Raw genomic sequence first — 19,004 nt, 5'->3', positions numbered from 1 at the left:
CTTCCTGTGTAGCTAGGGCTCTGAAGCATTCTACATTCAGCTCACAGGTGCTCTGCTGAGCTTGAGGCTCTCCTTGGAGATCCCCAATATTCTGAGAAGTGTGCTCTTTGTTTCCTTCAAACTTGGTTTCTTTTAGAATCGCGCTCTCCCACTCTCAAGCTGCGCTGTTTCCACATGGTGTTGAACTTGTGGATTTTGCTCTGAATAATTAGACCCCTTCTGCCCTCAAGCTAGTCCACGTTTGATTTCTCACCCACAGACTCACTGTCTTTCTCCTCTTGTGTCATGTCTCCTGGCTCACTAGTCATTTCTAGCTTTAGCTTATCTATACCAACCTTGTTTTATTTCCTGTGAGTCAACTGTCTTATGATGGGAGAGTTGACACCCTTAAAGCTCCGTATTCAACATGAATATTGAGGTTTTCTTTTGTCTACAAAAAACTCACACGTATGATTGACTCAAGGGACTCAGGAGAAATAGGGAGTGATAACTTGCCTCTCCACAAAGGATGTTCTAGATAGAGACAATGAAATGAGAGGCTAGTCATCCCTCCAGAACCACCTATTCCTCTCATGCTTCCCTTCCCCCTCTTGTTTCCTAATCTATCCATGTATGGCTTTGATTTAATACTTTAAATCTACTTGTAAAATATTTGACACTAGAGGGGTGGGAATTTCATAAAAGACTATTAATTCCACATATAACTACCAAATCCAATACATTTATGGGAAAAAATAACTGAAATTTTAAAAATTACCTTAATTTAAATACCACCTTCTAAAACTTAGCCCTTGGGTGCAATATATACAGTACAATTTTTCTGAAACATTTTGCTTCAGGAAAGCGTGTCTGAAAGTTGCCTCATGCAGGATTTGGTGAAACCCAGACCATGAGTCAGTGTTTTGTGTGTGAAATCATCCAGGTTAAACAACTGCCTTCCAGAGCACTTCCTACTTCCTGCCCAAACAAATGGACCTCAGATTCCCTCAGGAGACTGTCAACCCCTGAAGGTAATGTTCTAAGGTCCCAATTTCCTTTTTTCTGCCTTAGACTCCCAAATACCTTCTGGACATCATTTTGTGTCCTCAGTTAGAGTTCATCAACTTTGAGCACACTTCTCTTAGCCATCCACACTTGGTGACTCAGGCTCTGACTTTCCTGCCACCACTCCTGTAATTAACTGTCTCCACCAGCCACGCTAGCCTCATCTTGTGGTTCAGAGGTAAATCAAGGAAGCATCCCCTCCCCACTAACCACGAGCCCGGCTGGGTCCACTGATGGGCTTTATGCTTGTCCTGAACGGGAACCCTATTGGCTTTTATGTCAAACTGGCAGTTCTGGAAAAATATTGTCATCTTGGTCCCTGGTCGGGTATAAGATTTAAGGTTGTTGCCTGTGTTTCTTCCTCTTCTGCAACCCTAGTTCTAATACTACAGATTTCCATTCACTGACTCACAACATTTCTTTTAGTATTCAGAGGGACCAGCTTCCATTCTTTTTTTTTTAACTTTTAATTTATTTTATTTGTATTTCAGAGCTTAAATACACAGATAACTACTTAGCTTACTTTTGGATACATTTAGTGTTAGTTATCAATAATATACCTGAGAGGAAATTCCTGTGACTGAAGGATATTGAAAACAAGAGAGGGTAGGTGGGAAGGCAATACAGGAGACCCACATCTTGGAAGACCCTTTATTTAAGTGGTAATTGAAATTGTGTGAGAAGTTAGGTTACTGCTTTAATAAGAAATAGAGAAGAATGAAGGGTTGAGAACAGCGTCCATTCTTGGAATAACATTTTCACCCTTTCTTAAGCAGCATACGTGTTCTTGCTCAAAAGAGCGGCAGAAAGCTGCATGCGCGCGTTTCTGAAGTGGAACGTGGATTTGGAGCATACGCACAGAGAGCCAAGTCTGAACAAACTATTAGGCGATGATGCCAGGCCAGCTTGGGGTTTACATCATATAGCGTGGGAGGTCAAAACCGGGAGAGACACGAGCACAGGCTTGTTTTTAATTCAACTGCTTGAGAATGGAGTCTCAGCCATCTAGGTAGTATTCATGAAAACAGGACAAAATAGAATTTTCTGAGGATTGAAATGAGAGAAGCTGGGGGGACGGGCTGGAGAATGGGAGTCTTCTGATACAGACAACAGTGTTTTGAACCAAATTTGCTCTTTTCATATGCAAATACGCTGTCTTCTGTACAGCTGGCATCTTTGCTGCTTCAGAGCACCATCAAAGAGCATTTCCCGAGAGCACCATTGTTCGGGCAGAAGCTCCTCTTCTCTGTCTCTATAGATTGTTCAGTGATACTTATATTGAGAACCAGTACTGAGTGGTTAGTTGATTTTAGTGTAAGTTTCCCAACTGTAGAAGTGAATTTCATCTTCTTGGCTATTTGTTGTTAAGGCCAGCTTTTTTTTTTTTTTTAAACACACACAGATACACATAAAATACGGTGGCCTATTTTTATGTTGTTTTGTTATGGGGGAAAGAAGTAACACATTTTATTTCCGGACCTATTTCTCAACAATCTGAATCTGGCTTTTTATATCAAGGAAATTAGTTGAATTTATAAGGGAGTCAGTTGTAACAAAATTTATCAGTGGTGCTCAGATCTCAGTGTAGCAAGAATTCTGAAGCAATATTTCTATAACACAATCTCTTCAATTCCCTCATGCAAATTATTACGTATATTCCTCAATAACTCTGTCATCTGCTTTCTCCCTATGGCATTAGTCTCATCCTTTCCTCAAGTTTTATTTGGATTCTATTTTCAGAGTGTTGAGAGTCTTAAGATTCTCCTTACAAAGCTAAATCGCCAATGAACATGCAGCGGACCAGACAGAACAGAATGATGTTACTGACAAAAAAATTAACTGGGCTACTGAGCTATTGGTAATAAATAAATCAATGGTCTTCATGATCTACAAATCTGACCAGTTAGTCAAAAATATGGATATGGAACTAATGGAATGACGAGGCGGCGCTAGGCACTTCGTTGTTCTGAATTTGAGCTAACACAAGCAAAGTTTAAGCCTAATGCCACCTGATGCATAATAAGTATGCAATAAATTGTGCTTCCTACCCCTCACCCCCATCTTCTCTGCATGCTTCCTTTATTATCTTAATTGAGAATAACCTTAAAATTTGTGTTATATTAGCATTTTTTTTCTTTTTTTGGTTGCACCGCATAGCTTGCGGGATCTTAGTTCCCCGACCAGGGTTCGAACCCATGCCCTGTGCACTGGAACTGCAGAGTCCTAACCACTGTACTGCCAGGGAATTCCCTATATTAGCATTTTATTGTTGTAGTAAAGGGGCAAAAACCCTAGGATTCTTTCAGTATATCTAAGGAATTCCTTCATTAGGATGGCTTTATTTATTCATTTATTTATTTATTTAGTCGTGTGTGTGTGTGTGTGTGTGTGTGTGTGTGTGTGTGTGTGTGTGTATTGATTCCCTGGATTGATTTCTTATCTTTCAACCTTAAACACTGAGTTGCTTTTTGCCCTCTAACTTTCTAGAAACCTAAAATTAATACTGTTTGTTCAAGTTATGTGGGTATACTTATCCTCCTTGAAAAGATTCCAATTTTGTATTTAGAACATTAATATTTTGAACTCAGTGTCTTAAAAGACAAAAGAAAACAAAACAAACAAAAAATGAAAGAAAAAAAAGAAAGAAAAATAAGTCCAAATTTTCTAGTCACATTTTTCACAACAACTCTTCTATCTACAGTTCTTTAATTTTCCCAACAAATATTGCTTATGTTGGCAGCTATGCATGGTTCACATACTCTTTAGGGAAATATGTGTAAATTAAAATTTCCCACACAACAGTTAAGGGGAAAATAGCACATTTTTGTTTTACTTCTATGAAGACTGAAAAAATGGTTACTTAACTGGATGGAGAAGCTGTAGTTTGTTTAGAGAGATGTATTCCTGACCCCAGTAGTCCCAAGTCTTATAAATAAATATACAAGTGATGATTTTGATAACCTCATCTTTCCGAGTGATGAGATAAACATGTTAGTGAGGACATTTGAAATAGTAGAGAGCACATAGCAAAGACATTTGAGAAAGCAGAAGAGAACACAAATGAGAACAGTAATACCAAATGAGAAAATTACAGAAAGTAGGCTCTATCAGTTGAAAGTAAGCTAAAATGAACAGGGGGGGCAAGATGCGATGCTAAGCTCAATGAATCAGAGACTCAAAGATTCTACAGAGAATACAGAATGAACATGGAAGAATATTATTAATGGGCATAAATCAGCTCAACGTGACATAGAGCCACATTTTTCTAAGAAGTAGCCTTAAGAACATATTCAAAAGTGAATAGTGTGTTCCTGATGACTTATGAAATGCTCCTGTGTGGATATTAGTATGAGTCCAGGACACTATACACTCTGCCACTTTACTGTAGAAAATGGAATTATCATGGAACGCGGTGCCCTGGGAACGAGGCAGTGTTGTCTTCTGAATCCACTCAGTAGATCTGAATTGTAGAGGTTCACATCCTAGGCTTCAGAAAATTGCTTAGAATTCCTGAGAGGAAGGAAGAATAAAGAACAGAGAGGCAGAAGAAACTAAAGGTAGGAAAGCGTATTGTACTGGCAATTAGCGGGGCTATTAGGCTTTTAAAATGTAACATATATTTACATTGTATTTACATTTGTATTTATATATCTCTTAATGTATGATGTCAGTTCATTTAGTCTAGATGTAATCACTGATCTAGAAGGGTAGCTGTGAAACCATGCAAAGGAATCCAGTAATTTATTGGACTGGGAACTTAACCGAAATTGGCATATCAGTTGATAAGTGGCATCTACTTTTCTGGAGTACAAGGAGCAAGGATATATATGTCACATTTTTGAGAAACCTAACCAAACATTAAGAATTTGAGAAGTAAATAGAAAGCTGCATTCTAGGCAGCAAGAGGCTTACCCACAGCCTTAGGGAAATGGCTGATTCTCTTAGGGATGGTAAAATAAGAATAGTGCTATTGGGGGAGCCTGGAGCTAGATGGTTATTTCCCTAAATCCCTGTTTGGATAAGGCCACTTTCCTGTTCAAGATGCCCCCTATTCTCTGTACCCTGGCCCTTTTTGCCCTTGAGGGGCATGGATTTACCTCTTCTATTTTCCCTATGAAGAGTCTGGGGTGGGGGAAGAAGGGGGAAAGAAATGAACTTTCATCAGGGGAGGTTTGTTGCCATCAGGCTATATTGGGTTTGAGTTGTAACATTTTTTTTTTTTTTAATTTCAAGAAAAAGAAGCTTTATAAGCATTCACAGCCTTCTTTTTGATGAAGGAATGTACAGAACAGAGGAGCAAGTCTTCCCATTACCCCTTGGGACATCTCAGTTGTTAAGACAATGACTCTTTGTGGACCAACTTTCTCTAAGTATTTTTTATTTATTTTTTTGGCCATGTGGCATGTGGGATCTTAGTTCCCCGACCAGGGATCGAACCCTTGACCCTTGCAGTGGAAGCGCAGAGTCCTAACCACTGGACCACCAGGGAAGTCCCTCTCTAAGTAAAGGAACATTAACCTCCCAGATAAATCCCTGCATAGAGGGTGAGTTTACCGTTTACATGTAGTACATCTGAGGACAGACAGAAAATAAATAAAGCTTTCTGCTATTTTTGGCTTCTCATTTGGAAGTGCCTAGTCAGAGGTGAAATTAACAAGTATAAATGTGTACATCTGGTTTCACAGAAAGCAATATATTAATGATAACTATGATTTCTGAAATTAACAAATAATCCAGTAAGGGGTTTAAAATGTTTTTATATTGAAAACAAGAAGGTACCAAGAAATCACAGGCATATATTTAATAAAATGCTTTTATTACAAAAGAATAAGGTTACATAAAATCAGGACCAACCTGGATATCTTGATCATTTTATTACTATAAGAATATTGAATAGATAAAATCCATTTTTGTGCCAATGTATAATTATATTCATATCAATCTTAATATATAATAAAAGGACCTATTATGTGCCTAGCACTCAACATATATTACTTCATATAATCTTTATAGCAAATCTATGAAATCTGTCCTTTGACTTCCACTTTACAGATAAGACAATAGAGACTGAAAGAGATAAGAGTAATGTATCCAAAGTCACATAATTCCTTAGGCTAGATCCTGGTTTCAAATATAATTTTATCCCGAGTTGAAAAACAAACAAGCAAGCATTTCTTTTTTCTCTGTTTGCTCTCTGGTTTCTCCTTTAAGCCTAACTTTCCTCTGGCTAATTTAAGAGCAGAATTGTAGAGATATGGGAATTCATGTCAAAGTCTCCCTCCACCCGCCCCCGCTTGTGGCCATTGCTTTTTCTAGAGGACTGAGGATAAACTTTGTTCGATGCTACTGACACTGAATGGCAAGAAGAGAGATGAGATAGAGTGGGGCAAGAAAAATGACCTGACTTCACAGAAGAAAGAGTTCTTAAGGGGAAAGAGACAGTTGCTTGGAGTCAGCCTTGAACTCACACTACACCAGTGGCTCAGGCCACTGCCCCCGTGAAAGCCTGTGGCAGGCACCTCTGCTTCTTTGAACACTCCATAGCCAGGGCAGGTCTTAGAATAACTAGGATTCGGCTGGTGCTACTGAATGCAAAGCCACCTGAACTGACAGTTGTGTTCAAATTGATTATTGCTGGGGCTGAGCTCTCCGGTAGAAGAGTCTGGAGACATTTTTAGGCTTCCAGCCACTGTTGGCTAGAAGGATGGAACAGCTGTATGGACTCAAAAGACTTGACGTGCTTTAGAAATGATGGCTGAATGAAACAAAAACAGATCTTTTATAAAAATGGTACTTTGGGGTGGGCAGAATATTAATTCAGCAAGAACCCAGAAACCCCCACCCTTTAGCTTCCGGATTCTCAGATATTAGAGGAATTATAGGAGCAACAGATGATCCGCACTTCTCCCTAAGAATCCAAGTAGTAGCATCGGAGGTTGGCATCTTCTGGTCCTTAGGCCAAATTTTGTCACAGATATATCAATTTAACTTATACAGTGACTGGGATTTCAAGCTTTGGACAAATCCTCAAATCAAGCCACGCGGGCTTTTATTTCTTCAGGCCATGAATTTGAATGGAGGGCCCCTCTTTTGGTACAGCATAGGTTTCCAGTTTGCTCGGTGCCTAGCCCTCTCCTGAGATATTGAAGCTCTGTTTGTTTTTATCATTACATTCTATTGAGGATTCCCTTCCAGCAGAGAGCTGTCTGGATCCTGTACAAATCTCAGCTGGGAATGCCTGTGAGCATCTCATTCACCAGCACTGACGATGGAAAGTGCATTCTCACGTGGCCAGTTACTATAGCAAAGGTGACAGGAAAAACAATCACTCGTAGCTCTTTTGTTTTTTTCTAAAGAAGAGTTTCAAATTGTAGTTTTTAAAAAAATTATTCATTACTTTTACATTGTGGTTTTTTTCCCCTTTTTATTAAAAAATAAACAATTCAGTGGACACAAGCACATTTGAATCCCAACCTATCAACATCTTGTATATTTAAACTCTCTTGGGCTCTGAGAATGCTTTTAAACAGCTCAGTCCAAAACAAAGCCAATAAAAAGGCAGAAATAAAAGTAAAAAATCTACTGGTGAGTGAATGATGGCAGAGAGGTATTTACTTGTTACTACCCATTTGATTCAAGAATTCTCGAATAAAATGAAACAACCGAAGCAAAACCCTGAAGTATTCTTTTAGTCCTGTGAGTTGAAGACCATTTATGCAGGTCACTCCCTCGTAGAGTAGAATTTTGTGTGGGTAATGGGTAGTGCTAAGTATGCTGGAAAATTGATATGACATTTTTTTTTGATTTCTGAAAACAGATTTTTCAGGCTCCTTTAGTGGTTACTAAAAAGTTCCTGTGCAGGTTATACTTTATAGTGACCCAATCTCTGTGAAGTGATTCAATCACTCATCATTTATCACCCCCCCAGTGGGACAGTTTCAGTATGTATAGGTCCATAGTGTGTATGGTTTTCACTTTACTAAATGCAATGACTCATGTACTGGTTTGATATTTACAAAGAAATATTGGACCTAATGATCGTTTTTAAGGAGCTGTCTGAATATGGCTGAAGCAATAAAAACCATTGTACAGAAGAATAAAACACCATCTATTAGTAAATGTAGGTATTGATATTGGTAAATATTAGTAAGCTTTATTTTGCATAGGAAAGTCCATTCATAAAAAGGGGCCTAATTTCTTCCTTGCCTCCATCCTGAGAAATAGACAGATGAGGAAACTGAGCAACTAAGAGTTTGTGACTTAAAGGCACATAAGTAGAAAATGAGGAACCTGGGACTACAGCTCAGGAAGTCTGACCGATGTCAGGGTCTTTTCCTAACATCTTGCCACATAAAAGTAGGGAACAGTAAAATCTCTGGGCTTTCAGGAAGGAAAAGATATGGACAGCCAAGATGTGACTTTAGTTGTTGTTGTTTTCTAGATCTGCCATATTTTAGATCTAAAAGATAAAGAAATACAAAGTGCCATTACAGTTGTTTTTACTTCATCAGTATTGGGGGAATCTGCAAATTGGGTTGGACTGAACATTTGAGTTTAATGGAGATTATCTGTTTTTATTAGGAGTGAGTCTGAGAGGTTCGCTGATAAAATGGAGAACAGCTGCTCACTTCTGAGAACTAACCACAGCCCACAATCAAGCCTGATAAGAAATCAGACAAGAATTAACTTACTTTGAGCAAATGTATCATAAGTTCATAAGGTAGAGATGAAGCTACCAGCAGAAGGTGGACAAAATGCACATGTGGGAAACAAATTGACTCCAGCTTCAAAATCTAAGGAGAGATATATGTCAGTATCAGTAAATGGAGAGAGAGCTGTACACTACGAGCAGAAAGCCAAGAGAATGAGTGATAAAATTAAACATTCATTAGGCAAGTGGAGGAAACGATCAAAACAACCACCAAGGAACAGTCAAGTCTAAATCTGTCTTTTTTTTTTCTTCCGGTGATATGTTGACATTATTGAAACCTTGCATCAGTATTTTCTAAAACGAGATCTCTTGGGTTAGACAGTAAAGAATTATGGCAGTTGGTCTTCCAAAGAGAGGTGCCATTGTCTGAGAGAGGAATTCAGTATGCCAAGAAAAGAAATGGAACTGCTGGGGTGTGATGTAAGAAAACTACCAGAGAGTTCTAGTAATGTAAATGTGGGCACTTACTCTTTCAAAGCCTGTAGTTCTTAGTATGTAAAAATGAAATAATAGTTCAAAGCACTATTCTGAGAAATAAAGAGATAATTGGCAAAAGGCCTCAAAAATAATGATGGCTAAATAAACTGTTGCTATTAATTTGTTCCAAGCATGCTTTCCTAAGCTTTCCCGTATGGTTAGAGGCATATGGTTTAAATAAGGAAAATTATAACAAAATACCGTACAGGAGTAAAAGGATCTCAAAGTCTGTCAAGAAGAAATTAAGAAGTTGAAGAATTTGCCCAGAATTGCTTAGCTAGTAGAACTGGCCGAAAACCGGGCCAGTTTCATTCCAAAGCTCCTGCTTTTTCCTCTGTCCCACTCTGCTTCTATAAATGAGCTGATCTGTAAGCAAAGGAAAGGTGATAATTACATTCATAATTTGCTTTGCTTTCAAGTTTCAGGTTTAAACCGTAGTACCTCTGTCCTAGTAGGTGTACACTGTTGCAGAGCCAGAATGTAGCTTAAATACTTGGGTCCTTCGCTCTCTTTCTGCACTGGTCAGAGGCGTGAGATGTATATGGTATAGAGCCCAGCATACTCTCACCATGAATCCATGACCCGGGGCTACTGCTAGTCCCTGGTCCCAGCTCCAGCCTGACCCTAGCCCCCAGCTCAGCCTAATTTGAACCTCTTCCCTGTAGTGAGGACACTTTGCATGATACTTCGGGATCCAAATGCAGGTAGTAAAATTACTATTTCAAAGCCAGGTGGGGAAACACCTGAGCAGATATTGGACTTGCTGAAAAGGAATTTCTTTTGGACTTTTCTTCCCCCAATTGTGGGAATGATATGTGGGAGGAGAAAATATTCAAGTAAATATGGTATGGTGGAGAGCGTCTGTAATATGAGCCTGGTGTCTCAAGGGAAAGGTCTTACTTTTGTGGCCCCTGGGCAAGAATTAACCCATCATTTTTTTCCCCCCAGTTTCTGCCTCCCAGACTTGGCTGGAATCCTGGACAGAGGACGCTTTTAACCCCTCCACCTCCTCCTCTGCTTCTTGCCCGGGGCTTGTGTGTTGCTGTGATAGCGTAGCCTCCTCCCTTCCCCGCATCTGTCCCTATGTAGGAGGCCAGCTCTAGTGAATAGATAGGTAAGGACCAAGTGTGCGTTCCAACATTTGAACTAATCCTGCCAGTGTCAATAAGGAGAAGCGTAAAGCTCCCCGGATGTGGCCCAAGTCAGTTTACGTAGTCTAGGGGTGTGAATTAAAGCCCGGGGTTTAATGACTAATTAAAGTCGCTCAAAGCCCCTGCGCTGTGTGCGCAGGGCCACACATGAGAGCTGGGATCCGAGGGCAGTGGAGACTCGCATGAGCTGCACATGTGGCCGGTGGAAATGAATTCTCAATTCCGCTCCGCAGCACGTGACTTCCTATTTCTGTAAGGTACTTCCAAGGGACTTCCTCTGTAAAATCAGCCAGAGTCCCAGAAGGTTTCATTCAGCGCCGGCGCTGAGTTTCCTTCCAGCCCGGGACAAAAGTTTTCCCTGAGATACGATGTTAGTTTCTCTTCTTTCTCTTTTCTTTGCCATTGCCAGCATGCAAGGATCTTGTGGCTCCCGTGCGTGATAGGAAGCTGAATACACTGGTGCAGATCTCAGTAATCCACCCAGCGGAGCAGGGTCTGACGAGATACTCCAGCACGGAAATTGTGGAGGTGAGCGTGCTGTGTGCCTGATTGACTCTCGCTCTCTCTCAGTCTCTCTCTGGATTTGAGCAAACAGCTGAAATACTTTAGATTTTGGCCTGCAGCTATGCTAGGTTGCAGTCCTCCTTTATTTAGGAAAGCATACCTGAGGTTACTAAGCATGCATTTGTAACTTACCAGAATAAACAAGTGGGGAAAGAACTTGACTTTTTTATAAAAGACCTATTCTTCTTTAGTAAGTAGAAGGAAAATCCCCACTCTGGATTTTTGAATAGAGTACTAAATAGGGGGAATATATATATATATATATAAATTTTAAATTAAATGGAATGAATATTTCTTTGAGGGGCAAAAAAGAAAGTTGTAAATTACCTAGAGGCGTTTTAAACCTAAGCGTTTTTGCCCTTTTCATTTTTTCCTGTATTCTTCAGATTGTCTGTGGAAGCTTCATATTCTCTGCCTTTCGTGCACGTCAGAAGCTTCATATTCTCTGCCTTTCGTGTGTGTCTTTTTAAAGTATGATGTTTTTCAAAGAAAGGTGGATAATTAATTTGAGACACTGTAATGTTTCTAGGCAAAAGGTGTAAATAGTATTCATCCGTTGAGAGATTTCCTATTTACATTTATTGTTGCTAATATAACACTCAAAATGTGTTGGGAGGAAACTTGTTATTGTGTTGGACCAGATTCAAAAGAGGAAGTGTTTCCCTTTTGATTATTTTGTTCTCATCACATATTTCACAGCCTTAGTGAATGAGAGATGCTTACTCTCTGGGACTAAAGAAAATGTTTTCTACACTCCTTAAGCTTTGCTTTTCTTCGACTTGGGCGCCCTTTCTGTTTTGAACGAGGAGTTTCTCTGCAAGAGTCTAAGTTGCCTACCCCAGACCTGGCTTGCTCAGTGCCATTGGTGGAAAAAATGATTCAGACGAAACTCCATTCATTTCTCTAATGGGAATGACCCAGATCCTACACGTAGCCCTGACTCTGTCTTTGGGAAACTTTAGGTTCCAACGCTGGTATCATTTGTAGTTAATGCTGTGGTTGAATAAACAAAAATAGTCTTATTCATTCAAGGAAAACTAAAATTGGAAAATTGTTCGTTTATATGAAAACTATTTTCAAGCATTATTTCAACTTGATTATTTAAAAAATATTGTCAAAACTTAAAAGAAATGATTTATTTTGACACATTTATTTGAACATACATATAGCTGTTGTTGACTGTTTCATTCACTGTGTGTTCCAGAGCATCTAACACTGTGCCAAACAAAAAGCAGTATTTGTTGAATAAAAGGAAGAATGAATGAATAAATGAATAACTTCAGCTTCTAGAAACTTCCAGTTAGAGAAATGAATGGAGTTTCGTCTGAATCATTTTTTCCACCAATGGCACTGAGCAAGCCAGGTCTGGGGTAGGCAACTTAGACTCTTGCAGAGAAACTCCTCGTTCAAAACAGAAAGGCTTACAGAACTCTAGCAAGCATCTCCATGATATTCAGCACTATGCACATTTAAATATAGATATAAAATTTAATGTTGGATGTCAGCTCTCTAAAAATGAATCCTGAAGCATGGAAAAACCCTGTGCACTGCGTCCTGAGCTAGTAATTTCATAGCCCCGAATGCATCTTATTTAGTTTCTTTCATTAGTTTTCAAATCAGTCTGAGAAAAAAAATACAGCTGAACATCTAAAAACAAATGGACGCTATCAGAGCATGGCTTTCAATTGAATCATTACAGAAGGGAAATAAAGGGACAGTATAAGATTGCCAAATGGTTCTTGATGAGAAAAGAGCTTCATTTGAATTTGATCAGTCAATATCTCAAGTTATTTGCATAAATCACAGGTTATGTCCATTACAGGTATTGTAAATGGACAGACGACTGACCCTAAAGAAGGATGCTGCATATAATGAGAATAAACTGTTTCTCAAGATGCTTAGCAGCTCTGACAATGATACAGGGCATTTACTATCAACAGCTCTATCAGTACTTTGGGGCCCTGGGCCGTGTCCCTGTGGCCATCACTTGGCAATTCAGATATCTCTTCTAATAGAACCACTTCCTAGAAAAGCAGACCCAGACACTTGCTGCTTTCTCATGTGTCACTGCATGCTGCTGACTGCTGCCTTATTGAATCAAAGTTGTCTGCTTGTGCTGTTACAGGGAACAAGAGACCCACTGTTCTTGACTGGTGTCACATTCCCATCTGAGTATCCCATCTATGAGGAGACCAAAATAAAACTAACAGTCTATGATGTCAAGGATAAGTCTTACGACACTGTAAGTACTTGTACTTATTTCTTTCTTTGGGAAAAGCAGTAGGCTTTTCCAAACCATTGGGTTTTTGATGTAACTGGCATTTTTCGAAGAGGGGCTTTGTACTGTGTTTACGGTTGTCTTATGTTTATAGTTTGCTGGGATTTCTTTCAAATTCATTTGGCTTAGTGCCATACTGGCAACTGGTTAGGAGCAGAAGCTTTCAGAACCGTTTTTCCTCTTTTTCAGGGAGGCTGGCTGGATGTCTTGGTTTACATTTTTGTTGTTACGCCTTAGGAGTTGTTGAAGGAGTAGCACTGTGAGAGAAAGCAAGTGGAAGAGATTAAATAATGTTTCAGAACTTTCTAGATATTGTCATTATTCTAAAATGGGATTGATAAAGTGTTCTGCTTTCACAATTTATTATTTTATGTACTGAATAAGAGAAACTCCCTCTGTTCTTCTGATGTTGTCTGTGGGACCAAAGCAAACAGAGGAGGAAGTAACCGTCAGCATGAGGCAGAAGCTTTCATTGGCCTGGTTACAGGAAGGTCACGTCAAGTCCTGATGGCCTTTTGTCCTAGGCTGTTCCTACTGGGTCTGACTTTTCCTCCACTTGAATCAGTGGGTTCAAGTGAGACCGTTAGGTACCCAGGCACTGCCTCTGGAGCCCACTCTGAAAATCCCTGGACAGGAGAGAATGTTATTGATAGGTGTTGAGAAGGGGATGGTTTAGCCCTCTTCTTTAAATCTCTCCCATCAGAATGAATTTTTGTTTGTTTTCAAGGCTGGGTGAGCTATGGGAGTATTGATGGTCCACAATGAAGTATAAGCCAGGAAACACTTTGAAGGCAGGTAGACCAGTAGGTTCTGGGAGAATTCTGCTTGAGGCTATAGGGTGCTGCCTGGCTTGGAGAGTCACACACACCTGCTTGAGGGGAAATGCACCTTTCAGCTCTGCCCTCACTAGGCATTTCTGCCTCGCTCATGAGTCTCTCTTTCCTTTTCATTCTTTACCCCGAAACATGTAACATAGGTAGATGGTGGGTATATGTAACAGAGAAAAAAAATCTTCTGCATCGAAGGCATTTCTACTCAGCCCCAGAAAAGTTCATGTCTTCAAAACTGCAGAAGAAATGCCCAATGAAATGCACAGCACATATGTGGTATAGAAACAGTGATGGCGGTCAGGTAGAGCGGTTGAGAAGGCAGACTGTCTGGTTCCCGTTCCACTTTGTGACTCTGGGAGAATTGATCCTCATTTATATTTACCCGGTCGGGGCAAAGGGGGTGTTGTAAGGATTAAATAAGCTAATATATGAAACGTATTTAGAAGACTTAACAGCTACAGATTCATAAGTGCAAGTTTATTATTGCTGTAGTTATTGTTTTGGCTACTGTCTTGTGGTCTCTCATAAATAGTAAAAATCAAATAAAAGAATATTAACCAAAGGCTTTTCCCATATTTACTAACTTTGTTTTTTCTTAAGTAGTCCTACACTTATTATTTCTGACTTCTCTGAAGAAAAGTGGAAGATAAAAAAATATATATGTATTTTTAACATCTTTATTGGAGTATAATTGCTTTACATTGTTGTGTCAGTTTCTGCTGTATAACAGAGTGAATCAGCTATACGTATACGATGCAAGAGGAAGTGGATATGGGGATGTATGTATACAATGAAAATATTTTAAGAGACAAACATCGGGGTTAAAGCTAGCAACTAAAAATATATATTAATATTTGCCAGGGAGTTTTGTTTTTACCCTTTCTATTCCTTTTCCTTGATTTTTGAGGTAAGAAAGAAAAGGAGTGGACTGTGATTGGGATATCTGGACCAAAGACTATGCACAAAACTTACAGCATGACTTTTTTTTTTTCTTTTGCCTTCTGCCAAGAAGAGAGGGAAATGGGAGAAAAAATCATAAAATTAGGAAAAAGGGAGATATGGTTCAAATGGATGGTGGGAGGAGGTGACACAACTGTGCAGAGAAGTAATAAGCAGGGAAGTGATCAGGGTGACAGGGAAAGCAAAGCAGAAACTATGGGATTTTATGGTTTTTCCAAGCACATGGTCAAATTCAGTGCTCCCAAAGGTCTCAAGGTATAGACAGGATGGAGAATATGGAAGGGCCAGAGTTATAGAAGCACTGTGCTACAGAGATGAAAATGTTGAGCTCTTGGGTTGGTTAAGTCCTTAGAGATATCAGAGTTAGAAATATTAAATACCAAAGGTGTTTCTATCCCCTTCAATCTGCCTCATTTAAAATGTTATGTATGTTAATGCTCTAGGGATAGTTAGCTTACTCATTAATTATGCTTTTTATGGGCTTCTATGCTGAAAACTCATTAATTAGGGTCTTTTAAAGACTTTCTTCCTTGATCCAGAGGTTTTATCACATAAAAGTATTGAACAAACTGGAATCCCTGCTGTGAAAGAAGACTTGTGAAATTTGAACATACTTAAGAAATGCAACCAGCTTTCATTTACCAAGTGCTGTTAATTAAAGTATAACTTCTTCCTTAAAATAACTAACAGTTCTGGTGATGGAAGTGTAAATAGAGACACAGTTCATTAATATGCTAATAGTCTCCATTGACATGTAGTCTTATCCTGGCACCTTTTCTCCTTTTTTTGTCTTAATTTTTATTGGGGTATAGTCGATTTAAAATGTTGTGTTAGTTTCTGCTGTATAGCAAAGTGAATCAGTTATACATATAGCCACTCTTTTTTAGATTCTTTTCCCATATAGGTCATTACAGAGTATTGAGAAGAGCTCCCTGTGCTATACAGTAGGTTCTTACTAGTTATTTATGTTATATATAGTAGTGTGTATATGTCAATCCCAATCTCCCAATTTATCCCTCCCCCCTTTTCCTCCCCCAGTAACCTTAGGTTTGTTTTCTATATCTGTGACTCTGTTTCTGTTTTGTAAATAAGTTCATTTGTATTACTTTTTTAGGTTCCACATACAAGTGATATCATATGATATTTGTCTTTATCTGACTTACTTCACTCAGTATGACAATCTCTTGGTCCATCCATGTTGCTGCAAATGACATTATTCCGTCCTTTTTCATGGCTGGCACCATTCCTCCTCTTTCTTAAGGTTTGTTTGTTTTTGGTGTGGAGGTGGATGCAGAAGTGAAGGAGGTGGCAAGTGGTTTTAAAGTACAGTTTAGATTCTGGGCATTTAAGAACCTAATTATTTTAAGATCATAATACTTTTAAGGATTAAGAAATGAAATTATGAATATTTATGTGTTTTGGAAAATCAACAAATTATGTGCATGTATTTAAAAGAAGTTTAAATATTTGATCTTAGTAAACCATTGATCATATGAGAACAGGACAATGAGGTACTCTCTATTGGCTGAATACTAATTAATGGAGCTAGCTGACTAAGTTCCTTGTCTTTTTCTATTGAGTTTATTATTACTTGGAATTAGCCAGTCAGATAAATGCGTTACTTTGCCATCTCTCGTTTGTTTGCATACATATTAAAATGGGAAGTTTTGAAAGGGATAAGATAACCTTCCATCGGCGCGCTTGATGCGGCGATTATCTAACTTGTTCTCGTACTCCTCTAAACAACTGAAGCCGAGATTGTCTTTCTTAATAACTTCAGCAGAAATGCAATCAGTCATTGTAAAGAATGAAAAGAGTCTAACTGCTGATTCAGAACGACTCTTGTTTCCCCCCGTTTAGCTTATAGGACAGAGTCCCATGTCCAATAGACACTGAACATTTCTCAGGTGAGAATCTATGTCCTAAGACATTTTTTACCACCAATAAGTAACAACTCCCCATTTGTACCTTTCAGAAAAAGTGACCTTCTCTAGATTGGATGTAAATTTATGTTTTTTAATTTATTTTTATTTTGGGGGGGCCACACCGTGCAGCACATGGGCTCTTAATTCTCTGACCTGGGACTGAATCCCTGCCCCCTACAGTAGGAGCGCAGAGTCTTAACCACTGAACCTCCAGGGAAGTCCCCTGGATGTAAATGCATTGTATTTTGTGTGTTATATGTCCAAGGAAGTTTAGTACTAGTACAATTCCCTAGGCAGAATTATCCAGTTCAGTTTTTATGTTTTTCAATGGAAAATAAAACCATTTTCTATTTAGTATACTTTGGCTTGGCTTGATTTTCTCCATTGACTTCTTACAAATTTAAGTCTAACTATACTTGTTGAGACAAATTCTGTGGCTGACCTTCCACTCTACCTGGAAGATATGGTGAACTGGGTAAGGAAAAAGAAATTAAGGTTACTGATCACTAAGTATATACCAAGCACTATGTTTAATTTTTAGTTTCTTCTTTAATCTCCATAAAACTTCTTTGAGGGAAGAAGTATCATTATGCCCATTTTAAAGATGAAGCAATTGGGATTCTAAAAACTTAAGTAGGTCAAGTCAAAGATCCTCTATTTTTTCCATGCTACACTATGGTACGTACATAGTTGATAGAATTTCTCTCATTTTTCTCTCCCATAATATGATATTTTTTACTTCAACTGATACTTTAAAAGCATTCTTCATTTGGAGCCTAAAAATTAGTTAATTGAGAAAAAAATGTCAATAATCAAATATAGGAAAAAAACCTCATATCCAAACATTTTAAGCACTTAAATTCTGTACGTATAACTAACTGCAGATGTCTGAAAAACTTTTGTAATGGAGTGACCAGGTACTATTCATGAAAACATAGCTGTTGCTGCCTGTTGTGAAATGGCTAGATTTATGTCTCATACTTTTGCTTTTGTCCCCCTGGCCTTATTTTTCCTTTTTCTTTTATGTGTGCTGCATGGTCCTCTCAGCCTCTTCATTCACTCAGCCGTGGCCGTTTGGAATGCTCGCCTTTACGTTATGACATAGTTTGCAAGGGGAGTTGCCAATTCCATACGGAAGTAGTTCAGAGTTCTAACATGTTGCCGCCCTTCATAAATAATTTCTCTTCCTTTCTACCTGTTGATAAGTGGTATATGTTTACAAAGAGCATATTTATATTTTATTGAAGCATAATTTACATACAATAAAAGGGACAGATCTTAAGCGTTCACTTCACTTCGATGAGTTTGACAATGCATATGACCATGTGGCCTTTACCCAAGGCAAGATGTAAAACGTTTTCGTCCTTCCAGAAGGTTCCCTTGTATCCCTTCGCAATCAGTTGACACCCCCCCCCACACCCTGTAAGGCAATCACTTTCCCATATCTACCGACATATATTTGTTTTGCTTATTAAAATTTATGTGCATGATATCACATAGTGTGCACTCTCTTGTATCTGGTGTTTTCTGTTCAACATAATGGTTTTGAGATTCATTCATGTTGCTCGGTGACTTGATTACTGAATGGTATTTTGTTGTAGTCATACACCACAATTTACGTATTCATTCTCATATTGATGGACATTTAATTGTTTTCAGGTTTTAACAACGACTAAGTCTCTATGAACATTTGAGTGCAAGTATTTGTTGGAAATTGTCCTTTTATTCTGAGGGGTAAATACCGAGGAGTATAATAGTTACATCATAGGTCAGATACCTGTTTAACTTTTCTAGAAACTATTCTTCAGAATTATTTGCAACTTTATTTTCCTCCTCTTAGTAATTCATGGGAGTTCTAGTTACTGCACAAATGAAGATACTATCAATCTTTTTCACTTAGCATTCTAGTAGATATGAAGAGGTATCTCATTGTGGCTTTAATTTGCATTTTCCTGGTGACTAGTTATGTTGAGCAGGTTTTCCTGTGCTTATTGGCCAGTCATCTCTTTTTTTTTTTTTTTTTTTGCGATACGCGATCCTCTCACCACTGTGGCCTCTCCCGTT

General features: G+C 38.7%; 1 protein-coding gene across 5 annotated transcripts in view; it reads left to right on the top strand.

Annotated features, from left to right (window-relative positions):
* The window catches only part of INPP4B (inositol polyphosphate-4-phosphatase type II B), a 353,066-nt gene that overhangs the window by 22,152 nt on the left and 311,910 nt on the right, over nucleotides 1-19,004 (top strand). For all 5 annotated transcript variants that reach the window (XM_065877996.1, XM_065877994.1, XM_065877993.1 and 2 more), the window contains exons 3-4: nucleotides 10,793-10,911; nucleotides 13,073-13,189. In XM_065877996.1, the coding sequence (XP_065734068.1) occupies nucleotides 10,793-10,911; nucleotides 13,073-13,189 (236 nt within the window). The remainder of the gene's footprint in view (nucleotides 1-10,792; nucleotides 10,912-13,072; nucleotides 13,190-19,004) is intronic.

Source organism: Phocoena phocoena, chromosome 5 (assembly GCF_963924675.1).
Source record: "Phocoena phocoena chromosome 5, mPhoPho1.1, whole genome shotgun sequence".
In the NCBI taxonomy this organism is placed as follows: Eukaryota; Metazoa; Chordata; class Mammalia; order Artiodactyla; family Phocoenidae; genus Phocoena; species Phocoena phocoena.
This window is presented reverse-complemented; position numbering and strand designations above follow the sequence as displayed.